Here is a 19380-nt window from a genome sequence, read left to right as displayed (position 1 = left end):
CCACCCGGTTAACACGCCGTCGATTTTTCTTGTTTCCTACTCTGAACTCTGAACTCTGAAGTGAATTGGGTATTTTCGAATTACGATTATGTTCAATCTATTCTTGTACTGATATGGTATTAAATTCTTACGAGAGTGATAGTTATGGCTTTTGAGTTATATAGTTCTTCTTTGTTCTAGTTAGTATTGCAGGAAATATAAAAAATGGCCAAGAAGTTGGGGACGAAGGCGAGAAAGTTTGCAAAGAAGAATCTTCCGTCTGTGTTCAAGAAAAGACGCAAATTGAAGTCTACATTTAAGAAGAAGATTTCTAAGAGTAAGCAAGTTTTATGGATAACTTGATAAATAATGTCGTCACTGTGAATTCACGTCTTGTTTGCTAATTACTATAATGAGCATTGGACTGAGAGAATAGATTGAACAAATGGGGTACTATGAAGCGTATAGACAGTAAAGGCTGGACCTTTTATAGACATTATTGGATGTGATCGTTTTTTTTAGTTAGATGGGCTTATCACTTTGTAAATTGGTTTTGACTGTGGGCTATCATTACATACTCAAGAAAAAGAGTCAGAGGGATGTGCTGGTGATGCAGCCTACGCTTACTTGTTGGACAATATGGGCCGTATGGCTGGACAGGAACAATAGAGTTTTCCGAGGAGAGGAAGCATCTTGAGTAAAACTGAATGTATTGGCACTATAATTTGATTTTCTGGTTGAAAGGGTCTGTAGATTACGATTGTAACTTGAAGGAGTTAGTATGTGACCTGACACATTTGTAGTGTAGTTTTGGCACCAACTTGGGGCGTGATCATTAAATTTTGATTTTCTGTTCAGAAAAATCATTGCAGTTTGAATGTTTGATGCTAATGCTCTTGTTCTTCCTTTTCTGCTACCTGATGGGTTTGAATTCAATTCTCTCTAGGAGATGGCTGGGTTGCTTCTGAAGATCCAGGAGGGAACATGGAGCCGCTATATAATGGAAGGTGAAAAGGTGCAATTAATACCTTTAAATCCTCGTCGAACTGTGAAATTTTTTGATTTTATTCAGATTTGTACAGGATTATTTATGGCTTCCTCATTTTTGGAGTTTTATAATGTAACCTCTGTTGCTTTGCCATCACATTCTTTTATTAGAAATTTCATATAATTTGTTGTCGCTAAATATGTATACATGAGTATTTTATTTCTCACATTATTTATTTATGTCTGAGGAGAGCCACTAGTTCAGGTGGTCAGGCTCCTCACCACTCCGGCCCTAAGGAAGTAATTTTGAATCCTCATCTCTTTTAAACAATCAAAAATATATCTTTGTTTATGTATATGTATGTAGTTATGTATGTGGACACATAATCCCATATGCTTTTCTAGGAGGATTGTAAATCAGTGATTCAGTTCTAAGTTCTAACCAGTTCTTGAAATTTTATGCTTTCAGACTTGTTGAAGATGATAATCTACAGGTGACTTCCCTTGACACAATATTCAGTGAACATGACAGTGAGGAAATCCAAGACGATTCAGGCAGTGACGGATATCTTTCCGAGGTTTTAAACCATAGTCCCTGTGACTTTTACAAACATGAAGTAGAATTACTTAGATAATGTCTTTGAAAATTGTATACTTTATTTAATGATCAGGACTCCTGCTGTATGAACATCTCCTACAACAATTTCAATGGTTATGAAGATGGTGGGGACCTTCTAGTTACTACTACTTGTCTATTACTCCTGCCTTTTGCCATGTTGTTAATGTTTTAACTAGTCTATGTCCAGGCAGCATTGTTGGAAATACTTTGTCTTTGGAGATTAGGGAATTTGATTTGGAACTTGCAAAGAAGAAGAAAAAACTGGAGAAATTGAAAGCAAAGGTAATTATACGTGATTTTCATGAAAGTTGTTGGTTTTGAGGCTTAAGAATTAAGATACCATGTTGCATCTGTTTGAGAAGCTTGATGATTGGAGACCTTTAGATCTTGGAAATTTCTCTTATATTCTTTTTTCTATTTGGATTTCCATTCTTCATTTCCCTTTTTTTCAACCCTGGATTTCTAATTACTTTGCTATTGATTTACGAGAGATAAGAATTCATTCATATCCATTTATTTTGTTGAAATGTTTTTTTCCTTGAAAATTTATCAGCATCCAGACTTTTCTCAGTTCCTAGAAAGCTACAATGAGACGTATAGGACATCCAAAAATGAGGAGGCTGTAAGTAATTGGATTTTGGGTTATCCTTTATATCAGATTCATCAATATCTTGGTTGCATAGTTCTTATTGAGTGATATTTGGTGTGAATAGAATATGTAATTGGAAAATCTAATAATCTCTTGATGACTATTCCACAGTGGAACATTTGGTTAGGCTTTTAATTTTACTTTCGTTTAAAGTCATTTTGGAATTACAGCTTATCCTGTGATTACTTTGAAGCTGCTACAGAAATGAGGTTTCTCATAGGGCATTTGAGTTTTTCATTGCTTCACCACTTACATACTTCCATATGAAATAAAACTGTCTGTCGGCTTATTTCTAACTTGGTGACTTTAACGGTATGGAAGTGGCTTCGTAAGCCATATACTCTCTCCACCCTTTTCTTCCTCACTCAAGGCACACTTTATCGAATATGCTACCAAGGATTAAGAACACTCCCCACCAGCGAGAGAGAGAGAGAGAGAGAGTTGTTTCCTGTATGCTGATCAATTTCAACCATGTTTTTTCTACCACGCAATGACATATAATGGACACAAAACTGACTGAGAGTGCTTCTTTCTATTCTTCTGGTTGTTTTTGTTTATATGCATTCGAGCAGGGAAAATATGCTGTTGCTTTTTGTTTCATCAATGCTGTGGTTTATCACCAAGTTTTATCTGCTACAAAAGATACCTCATACCTCATTTAGTAAACATTACGTAGGACACTTGAGGGTTTGTTTTAAGCATGAGCTTGGAAATTCTGGCTTGAAAGAGCGTATGTAAGAAAGTGAACATTATCTACTTATATTTCTAATACAATAATTTTTGGGATGCCCTGGTGAAGGTTTTCTTGTTTTGGATGAAAGTGAAGAAATTTCTATGAACCTTGGTCGGCATTGGTTTGCCCTTATTCTGGTGCTTGTGTCACATTTTAAACCTGAAATGTGCATTTAACTATTTACTCTGAGATGGATTTTCAGTAGTGAGTATGTTTTCCTATGCAGCAGTATTCTGATGAATATGTGACAAGTGGTGATGGAGTACAGCTAGCAGATGAAGACAGGTCAAATTTGATAAAGGGCAAGCTGTTGACAAGATCTGCCCTTAGTTCTTTGTGTCAACTAGTTAGAGAGCAACATAGTGTATCTGATTTTACTAGCCTGTTGATGATCTTGATTCATCCTGGAGAATTGAAGATGGTGAAACTTTATGCAAGATTTTGTCATTTGTACTCTATGAGGCTGATAAGATATTCAGGGAGCTGTTGGGATTGTCATGTTCAAAATCCAGGAAGGAAGCCATATTGGAGTTGAAAAATACTTCAAAATGGAAATCTGTAAGACCACTGGTGAAGACTTATTTGAGAAGCACATTGTTTCTTGTAACTCAGGTTACTGACTCTAGGATATTGGCATTCGCCATATCCCGAATCAGAGCTTCCATAGTATTCTTTGCTCCCTTTCCTACTTTACTACGCAGACTCATCAAGGTATACTTATGCACAAAATGAGATGTATGTGATTTCACCTTGTGTGTATCTATTTCACTGATGTAGGAAAAAATATTGCGAATATATCAACATTTCCCTGGGAATTCATAGTTGTCAGTTCACAAATCTGCCAATAATTTTTCTTCAGAATGGTGTCATAAATTGTTAAGTGATAGTTGTAACCATATTACATGCTCAAATTATTACAGTGTTACATGTCAGGTGTATCATGTTGCATAGCTTTTGGTGTATTTGTTGCTAATGTTACAAATTGAATGCAGATTGCGATTCATCTGTGGGCAACAGGTGAAGGGGATCTATCATCACACTCAATTATAATCGTACGAGATGTGGCTTCTGCATTTAGCTCGGATTGCTTTGACACTTGCTTGATCAAAACATATAAAGCCTTCATTGCTCACTGCAAATTTGTAGAGCCATCTTTGTTTGAACATTTACAATTTCTGAGGAATTCTTTTGTAGAGCTGTGTTATGAAGATGTGCACAAGTCATCTACTACAGCAATTGCTTCTATCCGACATCTTGCTAAAATTCTACAGTTGGGACTACAAACAAAGAATAAGGTTGAAAGCTGATGTGCTTTGTTTTCATTGCATTATTATATTATTTATTTTATCTTTTGATTAGACCTGCATGCTAGGTGTGGCTTCATGTGTCCAAATTATGCTATGAGTGCACCTTTTATTGAGTCTTTTTATTGTTTGTTCTCAGGAAGCTGTCAAGATGATATGCAGTTGCCAGTACATGAACTGTGTTGATCTCTGGGTCACGTTTATATCAGTAAATGTTAATGATTATGATCTTCAACCACTTCTTTATTTGATGGCTAGTCGGTCTCTGAATTCAAGGAAAGATATCTATTAAATTATGCTGTATTTTTTTTCTACTATGACTAATCGTGGATTTTTTTTGTATAGTTACCAAAACATTGGCTGAAATTTCGATACTTCCAAGAGTTCTGTCTTTTCTGCCCTTGAACTACTCTCAGCGCACTTGGCAAAGTGGAGCTACCACATATCTTTTCCTGAGCTAGCGACTATAATGGTCCTCCGCCTGAGAAAGTTTGATGAGATGACTGATTCTGAGCGTTTTCGGAGAGTTGTGAAGCGTTTCATCGATCTGGTAACAGTCCCTGTAAAAGAATTCAGTTTTAGATTTTGTTATCTTCCTTTGCTAGTCTGGCTGAAAAAAACTAGTTTGAAACCTTAGCCTAGTGATACTCGGTGTTCTTTGGTAAACCCGGAATCTAGACCCAGTTTTACACATTCAACTGGAGCACTGTGCAGCCAACAAAATTGATTTTGCGACTGGACCAAGAGTGCTTTAACATTTTTTCCAGCTGACAACCAGTTATGGTCCTTCTCAACTAGATGGAATATGGTTAAAAAGAAAGCAGTCTAATGTCATTTAAGTTATTATAGGAAGGTTTCAGACCTTGGCTACTCGTGGCTTAAATTTAACAATGTTAAAAATAAGATTTTGGTCCATCCATATTATGTACAAGTTTTTTTGCTTAATCACCTAACTGGAAGATATTGATTGTCTAGTAACTCAAGTTTTCTGTTTAATCTGAATTCTTAACTCATAATCTTATCACTAATTTAACCTGTTGCTGTTTTTATAACTCTGCACACAGGAGGAAATAATGGCCTTCTGTGACATGATTTGACCCTTTTTTTACTAATACCATAGGTGGAGCAGAACATTGAGTATGTGCGGAAGAAGAGAGATGAGGTGGCTTTTTCTCCAAATTATCAGCAATCTGCTGACTCATTTCTTCAGGTTTGTTTTCTGTGTGTGTGTAACTTTTGCGTGTTTAGTTCAGAATGTTTATGCGTTTGACACATGGTTGACGTACAGCTTGAAAAGTTCAGTGGCAGTACACCATTTACGCAGTATTATAGAAACGTCATGGAAAAGGCATCTTCTAGAAATCTGGGTATTAAAGAAAAGAAAAGGTAAATGTCATGAATTTGTTTCCATTTACTTATTTATCATACAACTTAATTGTCTGTTTTCATGCCCTTAGCTGGTGGAATTCTTGCTAAATCTGCCTTTGGTGTGCTTCTTTTGTTGCGAGGGCAATAAATTACTTCCTTTTTGGCCCCTTTGGTGATGAGGAAAGCAGAACTGGGGGGTTGACTTGTTTATATATGCAATATTGTTAAATTGTCTTGTTGTTGCCTTCTGACCCAATATGTTGAAATGATAAATCCACGACAATAGGAGGGAGTCGGGTGGAGAAGGAAAGTGTTATCTAAAGTTAGAATATAATACAAATGATGTGAAATGCCCCAACCCAAAAGGTTAACTTATTGGGTTGAATGTCAAATTAACTAATCTTAACATGGGATTGAATCATTTTTGCTCTAGTTTGGTTGGAACCATGGTAATCAGTATTGTGGCACATGGTTCCCATAATGCATAATGAGGAATCATGCCTAAGGTGAACACTTCCACTTGGAAGAGCCAGATTTTTTCACTTCGTGTCAATGTTATGCGTTAGCTTTTCATTAGTCATGCCACAAAGATTAGTAGGTTGTCTCCTGTTGAACTGAAGCTTCTTGTTTTGATCAATGAATAAACATAAATGTATATCTAATCAAATCTTGAACTTCTATGAGGTAACTATTATTTACTTTATCTGCTGCAGTTTCCTGGTGGAGAGGAAATCAAAAAAGAGGAGAAACATTAATGTAGATGCCAGTGTTAATATTGGAAATCCTGCTTCAAATAGAAAGTAGATAAACCAGTTGATGATAGTGAGATTGGGGATCTATTGTGGAACGAGAAGCTCCTGGATGAATGTTTCATGCCTCCACATTTGTCTGCTCTGTAAGATTCCACAAACCGGGATTGCTTTTTTAGTGTTTCTATATTTCATAACAAGTTGAATATACGTTTATGTATGTATTTTAATTATCAAACACTGATGAGATGCCAATTTTGTTGAAATAGGCAGATATCAGTTGATCATGTAAACAAGTGTTGATTTCTTAAAGTTTTTGATGGAAATTTTGTGTCATTGAACATAGAAGTAGGACCAATTGCCGTGGCTTGTATATACCTATTTCATGATTCTTGGACGTCAAATGCTTATGACATAGTCAAATCTATTCCTCTGTCTTGCCCAATACATTTGGCATTTGGCCGCCCTACATCTTATATGTTGGAGTTCCTGAATTTCAAAACCTAACTGTAGTTCCATGTTTATAAATGCATTTATATGGTTTTTGTTGCATGTACAGAAGATGAGAACCCAGAGAAAACGACTTCCTCCGGTTAAGTATCCACAATCAGATCAGAGAGACAGACCCCAATATCTTCCCACTCACAGATTGCTTAAAATTATCACTTTGAAGTATCAAATACAAATAATAAGACTAATTCTAGCTTTTATTGGAATTTTATTGAATTAGGACTTCCAGTGTTTAGAAAATTATCGATATTTGGTGTGAGGCACTACCTACTGCTAAGATATCTGGTATGAGATGTGTTGTGAAAATCCTGTAAATGGAATTGATGTTCATATAATCTCTTTTGATTTAAGTTAGATTTGACATGAATCTCTAGTCACTTGTGCAAACACTGCTAGTACTCTTATTACACCTCTGGCATGCAAACAAGCGTGGCCTTCACTACTCTGTCCCTACTTTTATCTGTGCACCCCAACATTCTTAGCAAACCCCATGAACCCTTCCCTGATTTCCTCCCCTTTCCTTTTTTCACTTCTCTCTTCTCAACATTCTGAAACTTCGTCGCTGGACCTTTTCGGCTCTTTGTTGTCCTGATAGCCCTCCGCTCCGTCTCCATCTCCGTCTCCATCGTATGCCTTCCTATTCCAAGCACAAAAAAGTACCATCTTGGCTTCTCTGGAGTAGTAGCCAGTATCGATAAGTCGTACTTTTCTGCTTGTTTGTTAGTTACATAGCCGTAATCATCCTGTGGTGGCAAAATTCTTTGATTCCTTACATGTTGATGCCTTGATGAAGTGACAGATGCTGCTCCTACTTTGTTGAATGCTAGCGAGCTTTTCGTAGCCGTCCTGGTAGCTTTGAATTCTTCATCACTATGAGCTTCTCTGTCCTTTTTCTCTTCTTTGGTCTCAGCTATGTCTTTGCCACAGAAGATGATCTTCTCAGCTGGATAACTAGAAGCAGCAGCAGCAATGTCTCCACTGAAGAACTCGAACAAACCATCATCATCGTCAAATGGTGATGAGCTTTGATCTTCTCTGGTGAAGTATTCTTTCCAACTGGAACTACTATTGGTTAAAGGAAGTTCAGACAGAGACAGAGTATCTTCTTCCATTTATGTAACTCTTGGGGTTTGATAGAGGAGGAAACATATATATATATATAGATAGATAGATAGATAGATACAGATAAAGAAGAGAATTTGTGGGGTCAAATGCTGTGTGTTCAAGCTTTAATGTAAGTAAACCTTACGGGTCTCATTTATCTACAGAAAAGTTGATCGCTTTGTGGGTGGTTCCTTGAATAGTTGGATTGAGAAGGCTGGATGGGTCGGCTTCTAGATGAATTAGACTAAACCTTGCCGGTTACAACAGTAAAGACAAGAGCCAGCGAATGGCACTATTTGTTTTTGTGTCTCGTCTAGAAAAGTAGCCGGAGAGGCCGAAAGCGGCCTTACAATATTAGATTAGATTCCAGGAGAGGGAGACCTCCACCAGACTCTCCAACCTCTTCTAGATGCCTTCAAAATCTTTCTAGGTAAGTGAGAGAAGGAATATCTACCGATTTTAACTCGGATCGATGTGTACCAATGTGGATGGTCACAATAGATGAATCATATACAATTGTAAAATGTGTTAGTAATCTAAATCCAAACAAATCAACAAATATTATTCATTTTGAGTCGTTGGCTCTTGAGATTTGTTCTCCTAGGGGATTTCTATGATACTTAAAGCCCAGAAAATGCTTTGTTCTCCTAGGTCATGTCCATGGTATTTAGGCCTAGAAAATGCATTTGTTGTGTGAGAGATGCGTGGACTTCACTTTTATGTCACTGAGATGAGTTTTGTCAATCTATGTGGGATTACAAGTCTTACACTCCCTTGCACTTGTGGGCTCGCTTATGCGAGACCCAACAAGTGGATACAGGTAGAGGTCATGTTCAAATTGACCGAGTCTCTACCCTGATATCATGTTGAAAAATTCAAACTCAAACACATCAACAAATATTGTTCGTTATGGGCCCACACGAATTTGTTCTCATGGGCCGTCCATGTAGTATTTATGCTCAGAAAATGCATTTGTTGTGTGAGATGTGCTTGGACTTTACTTTTATATCACTTAGTCGAGTTATGTCAATCCAATGTGATATAGAGGAGGGTTCACGCTAGTTGAGAAAGGAAGGTTGGGAATCTACTCTTTTTGAGACAGGTTTGTACATATGACATGTAGATACAGTACTTGGATGTTCATGAATGTCAAAAATGATTTCTTTTCTCTTCATTTTTAATGACATGGTGCTCTACTCCTAGATTTTCATTAAATGGACAAGTTGCAGCAACTTTAGAGAATTCTATATGCAGAAATTTCAAGTAGCAGAAGATGGAGAAGCTGTGTGCATGTAATAAACATGGTTATATACTTAGATATATGCTCATACAATGATTTGCAAGTCGTTTTTATATCCTCTGAAGAACAAAATTGGCATCTGCAACCTTACATTCTCTCCCCTCAATTAACCCTTTCTCTATGTAATTTCAAGTTTGCAACTGTGTCAGGGGAATTTCTTGAAATCTTGATCCTCTGTCTCTGACCTATTGAATGCAACCAAAGGGTGGAGGATTTCATCACTGTGTTTTTTGGTTTTTCTTGCACCCCAAAAGCTTAAGTAAACCCCATAACCCATTTCCTTTGATCGCTTCACCCTTCTCGATGATCTGAAACATCGTCGCTGGCGCTTTCCGGCTCTGTCTCATCTTGATATCTTTCTGCTCCATCTCCATCGAATACCTTCCCATTCCGAACGCGAAAACGTACCATTTTGATTTCACTAGTGGAGAAGACATTACAGACACCTTTTTGATTGACCCTTGTGATGAAAATGTTTTCTGAGTAGTGGTTCTTCTTATTTGATGCCTTGATGAAGTTGTTCTTAGCTTGTGGAACCAGCCACCCTTAATCTTGGCTCTGAATTCATGGCCTTGAGCTTCTTCTCTGTCCATTACTGTTGTTTCTTCTTCTTCTTTGCTGCCAATGACTTTACCACAGAAGATGATTTTATCGGCCGACGGATAGGTGGATGCGGTGAAGTCTTCACTGAAGAATTCAAAGAAACCCTCATCACCAAATGATGAGTTCTGGTCATCTTTATTGGAGAAACACTCATCCCAGCTTGAATCACTACTGCTTGTTAAAGGAAGATCGCACAAAGAGAGAGTGTCTTCTTCTCCTTCTTGTTCATTATAAGGATCTTGGAATTGATGATCATCAGTGGATTGTTCACGTAGGCCAAGTTGTTGTGCAAGTGCCATTGTGAGAGAGAGTATGTTAGAAGAAACTCAGTTGGTTATGCCTTAAATGGTGTTTTCAAGCTTAATGAGAGGAGACAAAGATTGTTCTTATATATATGTACACACACATATATGAACCATCGTAGTCAAGAACTATCTCAAAAAAAATTGTGGTTTTAGTTTTTGGCGTGTTAATTAGTTTTAACTGATTGACTATTGATGGGTTCTAGATGACTAAGAATAATAAACAAACAACAGAAGATAAAGAGGTGTAAGGCTCTTCTAGAGTAGCTGGTGGAGAGATGCAAATTATAATAGACTTTCTAGATGCCTTGAAGAAGAATTCTTCAAGGGATGTTATAATATTCTTCATTCTCTTTTCTTTGTGTATACATTTTTTGCTGGGTTATTTGACTCCGTGTTGTGAGGTGGTTGATGAAAGTCTCTCGACTGGCCCATTAAAACTCATGACTTGCAGTTCACGGATATTGATCTCGTTATCTTTGAGATGAGACAAATGTCTTTTGGATATATGATATGGACCTAAATTTGGGCTACCATATCCGCGTGCACAAAAATTTCTCTCTTGAAAACATAGTAAATCAAGACAAAGCGCATCACATGACCACAAGAGTATTTACTCGTAGTGAGAATCGAACCCAGGTTCCAACCAGGCTACCATGTTAGTGGTGTATCATGTATGGTATGGTTGCCAACTGAGACATTGGCTATCTAATTGTCAATTTCAATACTTGAATTCGATCACTTTCTTAATTACTTTGGCAAGTGTCAGGATATTAATATTATATATTAATCTTGAATCTTCCCTTGGGCAATGTTAAAGTACCACATCGAAAAGATATGGGAATTCCTTACACTTTATAAGGACAAGTCATCCCTTATTATACCAATAATACCTTTTTTTAAGGTTTAAATGAGTTGGGTTTAGCCCACTCTTGTTGGTCTTAGGAGAACAAAATCATACGCGGGTCTAATATATCTTTGAGAACCAGACAACCCAAAACACTCAAAACGTTGTTGGTGTATATAAGAGTGTGGATTTAGTACAGACGAGGATATATTCATCCGACATTAACTCAACCACCCAATTTAATTGTCATCAATCATCATTCTAGATGCCTTGAAATCTTATTGAAAGTTTCTCTTTAATTTCTTCAACTATTTTTGTTGGGACATCTGTAGTTTTCTTCTGCTTTCTTGCATGTTACGTATGGGGGCCGGCCTCTTTGCATTATGTTCGGTGGGGTCAACAAGCTTTGTCTCGGCGTCGTTGTCTCTACATGAACTATGAAAAAGATTCAGAGGCGGCTCTACGCACAACGGGGCCACCATATTCCGCGTTTGGACTTTTCTTTGATTTCGTTGGGGACTTTTGTCAAACAGGTTATGTGTGCATTTGATTATGTTAGGACTTCGAATAATAAAAAATAGTAACTCAAAAATAATTTTTTATTTTTTATTTTAAGATAACTAAATAAGGACATTTGTATTACTAGCCATTTAATGAGATACGAAATTAAATGATTTTGAGGACAAAAAATGACATTTCAACAAATTGAGGTTGGAGAGAGTTGTTTTATGGTTGTTCCCTTTGAGATTTTATTAAGTTTATGCCAATTGCCAAACATAGATTATATAATTTTTAAAAAGCCAAATTATTTTTATCAATTCTTAATCTCCTTCTATCAAACATGTAAAAATTAAACAAAAACAACCGACTTATAATATGACATGTCCATGTTTATGTGGATTTTCATTATCAAACATTGCTTTGATCGAAGGTGCTATAATTGCTTGATGCATGCGGAATGGAGGGACTCACGTGTTCCGAATTTACCATGTAAGGTGGAGTCTAATGTGACAGTATATATGATGAGTTACTCGTAACAAACAAAAAAATCGTGGAGGAGATTCTAATTTTTAAATATATAAAATCCTAATTTTTTAAAGTACTATTGTAGCATAGCCAAAGTATATAAAATCATAATTTCTAAATATATAAAATCCTAATTTCTAAATATATTTTAGCATCCTAGTTACACATTCAAACTTGGAAGTCTATGCCTTATAAATAAATAAAGAACTTGAAAGTCTATGAGATCTCCTGTTTTATAGAAATTAACAACACCCCCTTGAATTTTAATTTCTTGTTTGCCTTCGTTTCTCTAGAAGCAAGTCAAACTTCTAGAAAGCGAAAGTTGAATTAACTACACTTACGTGGAAACTTTGGACAATGTCATCACAAATTAGACAATTCTTTATTATATTCATCTATAATTACCGGTCCTCTTGATTTTGTTTCATTAGTGTCAATTAAGGTGACAATTGGTGGACTAGTGCATGAAATATTACGCTTTGAAAGATAAATTTTGCGTTGACCCTTTTATCTTCTGTAGTTAACAATATGAAGATCTAGATGAGCTCAACAACTTCAACCCGATTGTCTAGTGATGAATTTCTCTAGAGTCAATGTTCTTGTGACCACACGTTAAGACTTTGACTCAATTTATATTGTCGTCAGGTGGAAAATTTATGTGCTCATAAATCTAATGATCCGAGTTTAGACCCACATCGAATGTTCAAATGATAAACTTGTATTATATATTTTCAATTAAAAAATATATAAATGAATTCACTATCCGTATTGAGACCACTTTCCTAATTTAGACTGTTTACGGGGAAAATATTTCGTAAGGAAGAACTATGAACTTTGGTCTTTGGCCTATGAAAATTTATGGATCATTATCATCAAATACCTTATTAATAATAATTTTTTTTTAGCTATAGTAATAATACATAGGTAATGAACTAATGATAATAACAAGGCTACAGTTGGTAATGATAGCCCATCAAAGACATATTTGAGGCCCAATAACATCAGGCCGAACGAAAGGCCCTAATGTAAAGGCCCACACTTGAGAATCCGAGCCCAATCATCAACTCAGACTTGGAGACCAAGAAAGGAGGACATTTTATTATTTTAAAGGAAAACAAAGGTAACAATAACATTCCTTCTCTTCAGTTCCGTTGACTCCACTTCTCTTATCCTTCCTTTCTCGCGCGGTAAGGTTGTAGCTAAAGTTCTCTCTTCAGGTTCGATTCTCATGTAAAATCTGATCAATCGATCTTTATTGTCACGAAGTGTGTTTGTATGTTAATTGATTCAACAGTATTTTTTCCAGTTGTTCTATTTCTCGTTAGCATTTGATCGTTCTGGTTTAGATTTCACTACGATTTATTACTTGAATATGATTTTTTTTTTCTTTGATGACATGAGTTGTATGTTCATCTTTGTGAATTAGCCATCTGATATGATACGAGCTTCGTGTTTGTGCGTTTTTTCTTGTGATGCAACGTTTTTGGATCTGTTTATGTCTAGCAGTTTTATGGATTATTGGTGGTAAAATCTTTGATACGTGCTATACGATTTATTACTTGAATATGATATGTTTCCCAGGCTTGATACGTGCTATATTGTTTGATTTTAATGTTGTGATGTTATGTTCTATTTTTCATTTCTGGATAAAATTTTCATTTCTTCATTGATTATGCTTTCCGATGTCTCCTAAATTCTAAGCTTCAGTTTGTTAGGGTAATAATGGACCTTAAATCTTAATAGAGTTGTTTCACCAATTGCAGTTAGAAGCTAAGACTTGACAATGGGTAAAGAGAAGGTTCACATCAGCATTGTGGTTATTGGCCATGTTGACTCTGGTAAGTCAACTACTACTGGCCACTTGATCTACAAGCTTGGAGGCATTGACAAGCGTGTTATCGAGAGATTTGAGAAAGAAGCTGCTGAGATGAACAAGAGGTCATTCAAGTATGCCTGGGTGCTTGACAAGCTCAAGGCTGAGCGTGAGCGTGGTATCACCATTGATATCGCCTTGTGGAAGTTTGAGACTACCAAGTACTACTGTACTGTCATTGATGCCCCTGGACATCGTGACTTCATTAAGAACATGATTACTGGTACCTCCCAAGCTGACTGTGCTGTTCTTATTATTGACTCCACTACTGGAGGTTTTGAAGCTGGTATCTCCAAGGATGGGCAAACTCGTGAGCATGCTCTTCTTGCCTTCACTCTTGGTGTCAGACAAATGATTTGCTGCTGTAACAAGGTCCTGTTATTTGCCTTGTCTACCTAGTCCATTACCTTGTTTTGGATTTCTTTTCCTTAATATTTCTGTTTAGGCTATTACTATGAAGTTGTTGGTGTTGCAGGCAGTAACTCTTAACATTGTGGATTGTGTTTTCCCTTTCTTTAGATGGATGCCACCACCCCGAAGTATTCAAAAGCTAGATATGATGAAATTGTCAAGGAAGTTTCTTCCTACCTGAAGAAGGTTGGATACAACCCTGACAAGATTCCTTTTGTCCCCATATCTGGATTTGAGGGTGATAACATGATTGAGAGGTCCACCAACCTGGATTGGTACAAGGGTCCAACCCTTCTTGAAGCCCTTGACCAGATCAACGAACCCAAGAGACCCTCAGACAAGCCCCTCCGCCTCCCACTACAGGATATATATAAGATTGGTGGAATTGGAACTGTTCCAGTGGGACGTGTTGAGACTGGTATCCTCAGGCCTGGTACGGTTGTTACTTTTGGTCCCTCTGGGTTGACAACTGAAGTTAAGTCTGTGGAGATGCATCATGAAGCTCTTCAAGAGGCTCTTCCTGGTGACAATGTCGGTTTCAATGTGAAGAATGTTGCTGTCAAGGATCTCAAGCGTGGTTTTGTTGCCTCAAATTCTAAGGATGATCCTGCCAAGGAGGCTGCTAACTTCACTGCCCAAGTTATTATCATGAATCACCCGGGACAAATTGGAGGCGGTTATGCCCCAGTGCTTGATTGCCACACTTCCCACATTGCAGTCAAGTTTGCTGAGTTGCTTACCAAAATTGACAGGCGATCAGGCAAGGAGCTTGAAAAGGAGCCCAAATTCTTGAAGAATGGTGATGCTGGGTTCGTGAAGATGATTCCCAGCAAGCCCATGGTGGTGGAAGCCTTCTCTGAGTACCCTCCACTAGGTCGTTTTGCTGTCAGGGACATGCGTCAGACCGTTGCTGTTGGTGTCATCAAGGCTGTGGAAAAGAAGGATCCCAGTGGAGCTAAGGTGACAAAATCTGCTGCCAAGAAGGGTGGCAAGTGACTCTCGTGCTGGCTGGCGGCAGTCGTAGAGAAGTTTATCATCAAAAATACAATAAAGACTGGATTCTTGTCCAGATTTCATCTACTGGATGTTTACTGCTTTGTTTTGGTGGTTATAGTTTCAGGTCGTCACAATCATCTCATTCCTACTGTTCACAGAACTGGGTATTGGATCGACGGTGGCGTGGCTATTTTCTTTCTTTCGTGATTTGGGTCGTTTATTGAGTATGTTGCTACAATTTCCTAGCTTTGTTCCTGTGCTGGACGGGTGGTTTTATCTGCGTTTTACAACTTATATCTATTATGTATTTTAAAAATTGTGGATCTCATTCTGCTTATTGGCTTATTTGAATTTGAAAGTGGTCGATTGTTTATGTGCATGGCAAATCTTTTATCTCAAGGATTTTCAGGCTATTGGGGAATTTTGAGAAATCTCTTTCCTCTACAGGAATTCCCTTCTTTTTTTCAGCAAGCACTAGGAAGTGCAGATGTTGGATATCCTTGTTTGGGCTTAAGCAACCCATTTATGTTCAGAGCTAGGGTCATATTCCTCTTCCTCCTCCTGCTCCCTTTCTACGGTTTCCTAATATGATTTGAGCCGAAGGTTCTCAGTGCTGCTGATTTTGCTGCCATTGGATTTAATTGTCATGTCATGCTATTGCTAAGTAAACAGATTCAGCACAATTTAGACATTCAGTGTACCACTCTGCAACTGTCATCTTAAGTGGCAAATCTTGTGATGCTTAGTCAGGGAGTTAGTATACGGTATACTTGCATTTTTGGGATTGGATTAAGAGATTTCTATAAGAGATTTCTATCTGCTAATATCTCTCCCTCTGCCAGGCCGAGCGAATGGTTCAGCTTACATACAAAAACAAGCCAGATAAATGGACATTAAGACAAATGATGAGATATAAAGAATTTATACATGCGTTTGCCAGGCAAGATTCAACAAAGCAGTGATATCATTAGTCAATCATCATCACAAAAAACTTATTTCAGGAATCTGAAACTACTCGGCAGTTCTCGCAAACAAAAAAAGAAACAACGCATGCCCTAAAAGGCTCAAAACATACCAGGGTTTATCATAATCCATCAGCTAAAAGCATCATATCCGCCCAGCAAAAACTTCAACACATGTCATCTTAACATCTCAGTATTACAGGTTTTTGAAAGCGGACCCCTGTGCTGATGGTTTCTGTGGTGTCAGTCTTGCCAACAATGCCTTGTTATGGCAGTGATCTGCATCGACAAAGTAGAAATTATCATTGGCCTTAAATGTCACAAAAGGCCTATTGGTTTCCGCAGGTCGAATGTCGGAGAATTTTATGGTCTTTGGAACAAAAGTTGCCAACCAGGTCATCATCTCCACCTCAAAGCTGTCGGAACCAGGCTGCCATCTAATCTTGTGAATATAAGGGCTGACAAACCAGTGCAGGACACCGGTAGTTGTGGCACTAAAGAATATGACAGAAGATGCCACTGCTCCTTTCAAAATTATATTCAAGTCAGGAGATGTCATGAAGGTTATGACAGGACCCAAGGACACAGAGAGGCAGCAAGTTGAGAGTGAAAGTAATTTTACTTTCTTGATGGTTGATGAAATCGGACCATGATAAACAACGTCAGTGTCTTTTTCCTCTTCCCCAGCCTCCTTCCCTCCACTTGGTCCAATGCTGATCTTGTTGTCATCTTTTGTGGCAGCAGCTTGAGATGCCCACCTTTTCTGGAGAGAATCAAGCAGGCCAGGAGAGGTGAAGTTCTGTTTGGCACTTCCAAAATACAGTTCTGTTGCATGCCTATAAGGTTGACATCCTATTAAAGGAAGAAAATAAGTAACAGACTGATAATGGAATTGGCAAAGGATCTGAGGGTCAGCATAAGCTGAATGTAAATAATTACTGAAGACATCCTTAATAATCTTAGACATACAAATCATTGCTTGGAAAAAAATCTTAGGCATACAAATCCAAACAGTCATTAGTACCAAAAATTGGGGTGCTCAAATCATTCAAAGGTCATAAAAGTTATCTAGAGAAAAAAGCAGAAAATGAGAGGAGCTACGCAACAAACAAAAGTTTCCAAAATAAAACAAATGCCACCAATAACAAGAAGTCAAATTACACGACATTTTCGTGTGATTTCATACTTCTTTTCTAATGCAAAAAAAATATTAATAAGGAGCACTAAGAGGGTGCAGCCCAAGCAAATTAAATTACAATATTCAAGATTGTTAAGCTAATACTACCTAATAAAAATTCCTCTCAGAATAACTACTCTATAGCAGTATAGCTTTACAGTGCTAAGCCAACTATAAGTGAATAAATCAAAAGAAGCATTTTTGTCTTGAAAGATTCTGCTATTCTTCTCCTTCAAAACCAGCCAACTAACATATTTACAATTAAAAATAAGTAATTCTTATGTCAGGCCGATGTACCCACATGCCACATCCTCCCAGCACTAATTACAATTTTGGTCAAGGCAACCATCGATTTCTGTTTTCTCAACTTTTCTTAGCATGAGAATGCCAAACAATATCCCAAATCTCATCCTCGCCCTGAATTCATCTTATTGCAATTGACTGTCTCCTAATTCTCCGTGACACAAGACACAGATCCAGCAAGTTTACCAGCTGGGACAACTCCAATTGATCTCATCCTCAAACTCATCACAATCACCTCAAAATTAGTTAAGATGACAAAAAACAAAAGCTGGAATGATATGGCATCACAAAGAGAATGATACATTCTTGTTTAGGCAATTAGCTTCTTGGAAACTGGAAAGACTCAGAAGGTTATTCTTCAACATTTTTACTCAAACACCAAATTGTACAACATACAAAACCTTCACATAAGAACATTAAAAGTACACAAAATGAATAAAACTAAAGTATGTCCAACTTTCAAGCAAGAAGCTCCCGAGGCTTGTTTTATTTTAGGAAAATAAAAATGAAGCAATCTGGAACTTAACAAGTCCCATTACATGCTTGCACACACGATTCCAGAGCAAATTGATTAGCCGCGGCACAAGGTGCAATATTCTACAAGCATAACGGAACCAGATCTGTTGCTTCAAGCCTCTAATCTTATGGCTCACGAAGCACACAGTAAAAATCACTGAAGATATAAAAACAATAACAGACCATAGAAATGACTAGTGGAAATATACATATGAATTGAATGGCGAGTAAGCAGATTTCAGTAAACATTTGAAGACACTGAGATTTCAGGCAAGGTTCAAAGAAAACGAACCTGAACGGAAGCTTCCGCATGAGAGCTGCCTCGCTTGTGATCGCGCCAATTGAAGGATAGCGGCTCTCGCCATTTCTGTAACCTCTCTATTGAATTCAATTCACAGCTTCTTCGAGAAAGACCCGAAACAAATACACAAGTTTAGCTGTTTACCGGTTTAGGTCTTCAGTATTTACGGTAATGATTATTATTTTTTAACCAAGCAACCAAACATGGGCATTTGGTCTAGTGGTATGATTCTCGCTTAGGGTGCGAGAGGTCCCGAGTTCAATTCTCGGAATGCCCCCAAAATTTTTTAAATTTTTTAATTCAAATTTCAGTTTTTTCGTTGCTGATTTGGCAGTATGCTATTGGCTGGAATGCATGCGAACCGGGTAGCCTTCTAGAAGACATAAAGCCTTAGTGATCAAGGGTCTTCATCCTCTCCTACCACTCTCTTGCCGCGACGTTTCTTCCCCTCACCTTCTAGAACGCGAAACATCCTCTCCCTCTGATTGGTTGATTTACTTTTGTTCATTTGTGGGCCATGTTTTCGGCGTCGCCTCTACTCTGCCTTTATATACCTTTCTTTTTACCATTCTTTTCCGCAAACCAAACACTACTCTCATCTCTCTCTCTGTTAGTTTCCTACTACTTCAATTCAGATCTACATTAAACAATTGGAATGGAAAACCCCATTGATAATTGTCATGAGTTCGAAGAATTTGAGGACACTCTCTCCTTACGTGATCTCCCGATTCACGACTACGACGAAACAGAGCTCGATGTTG

At 37.6% G+C, this 19380-nt stretch overlaps 3 protein-coding genes, 1 non-coding gene and 1 pseudogene across 6 annotated transcripts; 3 read left to right on the top strand and 2 right to left on the bottom strand.

The window, feature by feature from the left end:
* The first annotated feature begins 33 nt into the window (after positions 1–33).
* LOC119988047 lies at positions 34–8576 on the top strand (annotated as a pseudogene).
* A 944-nt stretch (positions 8577–9520) lies between these two features.
* Positions 9521–10204, bottom strand: LOC119988046. The gene has a single exon (XM_038832950.1). The coding sequence runs from the start codon at positions 10202–10204 to the stop codon at positions 9521–9523; it is 684 nt and encodes a 227-aa protein (XP_038688878.1).
* Positions 10205–13189: 2985 nt separating this feature from the next.
* On the top strand, positions 13190–15737 carry LOC119988845 (elongation factor 1-alpha-like). Of its 3 annotated transcripts, none has more exons than XM_038834048.1 (3): positions 13190–13267; positions 13844–14325; positions 14473–15737. In XM_038834048.1, the coding sequence occupies exons 2-3, from the start codon at positions 13864–13866 to the stop codon at positions 15358–15360; spliced, it is 1350 nt and encodes a 449-aa protein (XP_038689976.1). In that variant the 5' UTR covers positions 13190–13267; positions 13844–13863; the 3' UTR covers positions 15361–15737. The 3 variants fall into 3 exon arrangements, with proteins under 3 accessions (XP_038689976.1, XP_038689975.1, XP_038689977.1); XM_038834047.1 differs by having other exon boundaries at positions 13190–13297; XM_038834049.1 differs by having other exon boundaries at positions 13205–13272.
* A 529-nt stretch (positions 15738–16266) lies between these two features.
* LOC119988846 lies at positions 16267–18761 on the bottom strand. Its single transcript, XM_038834051.1, has 2 exons — positions 18611–18761; positions 16267–17174 (listed from the first exon to the last, which is right to left on the bottom strand). Exons 1-2 carry the CDS (start codon positions 18681–18683, stop codon positions 16519–16521), a joined length of 729 nt encoding a protein of 242 aa, XP_038689979.1. The 5' UTR covers positions 18684–18761; the 3' UTR covers positions 16267–16518.
* A 63-nt stretch (positions 18762–18824) lies between these two features.
* On the top strand, positions 18825–18896 carry TRNAP-AGG. The gene has a single exon. It is a non-coding gene; the product is annotated as a tRNA-Pro (tRNA).
* The last annotated feature ends 484 nt before the right edge of the window (positions 18897–19380 follow it).

The sequence above is a fragment of the Tripterygium wilfordii genome, chromosome 21, assembly GCF_013401445.1.
Source record: "Tripterygium wilfordii isolate XIE 37 chromosome 21, ASM1340144v1, whole genome shotgun sequence".
Lineage (NCBI taxonomy): Eukaryota > Viridiplantae > Streptophyta > Magnoliopsida > Celastrales > Celastraceae > Tripterygium > Tripterygium wilfordii.
The sequence above is the reverse complement of the archived record's forward strand: the minus strand, read 5'-3'. Positions and strand labels throughout refer to the sequence as shown.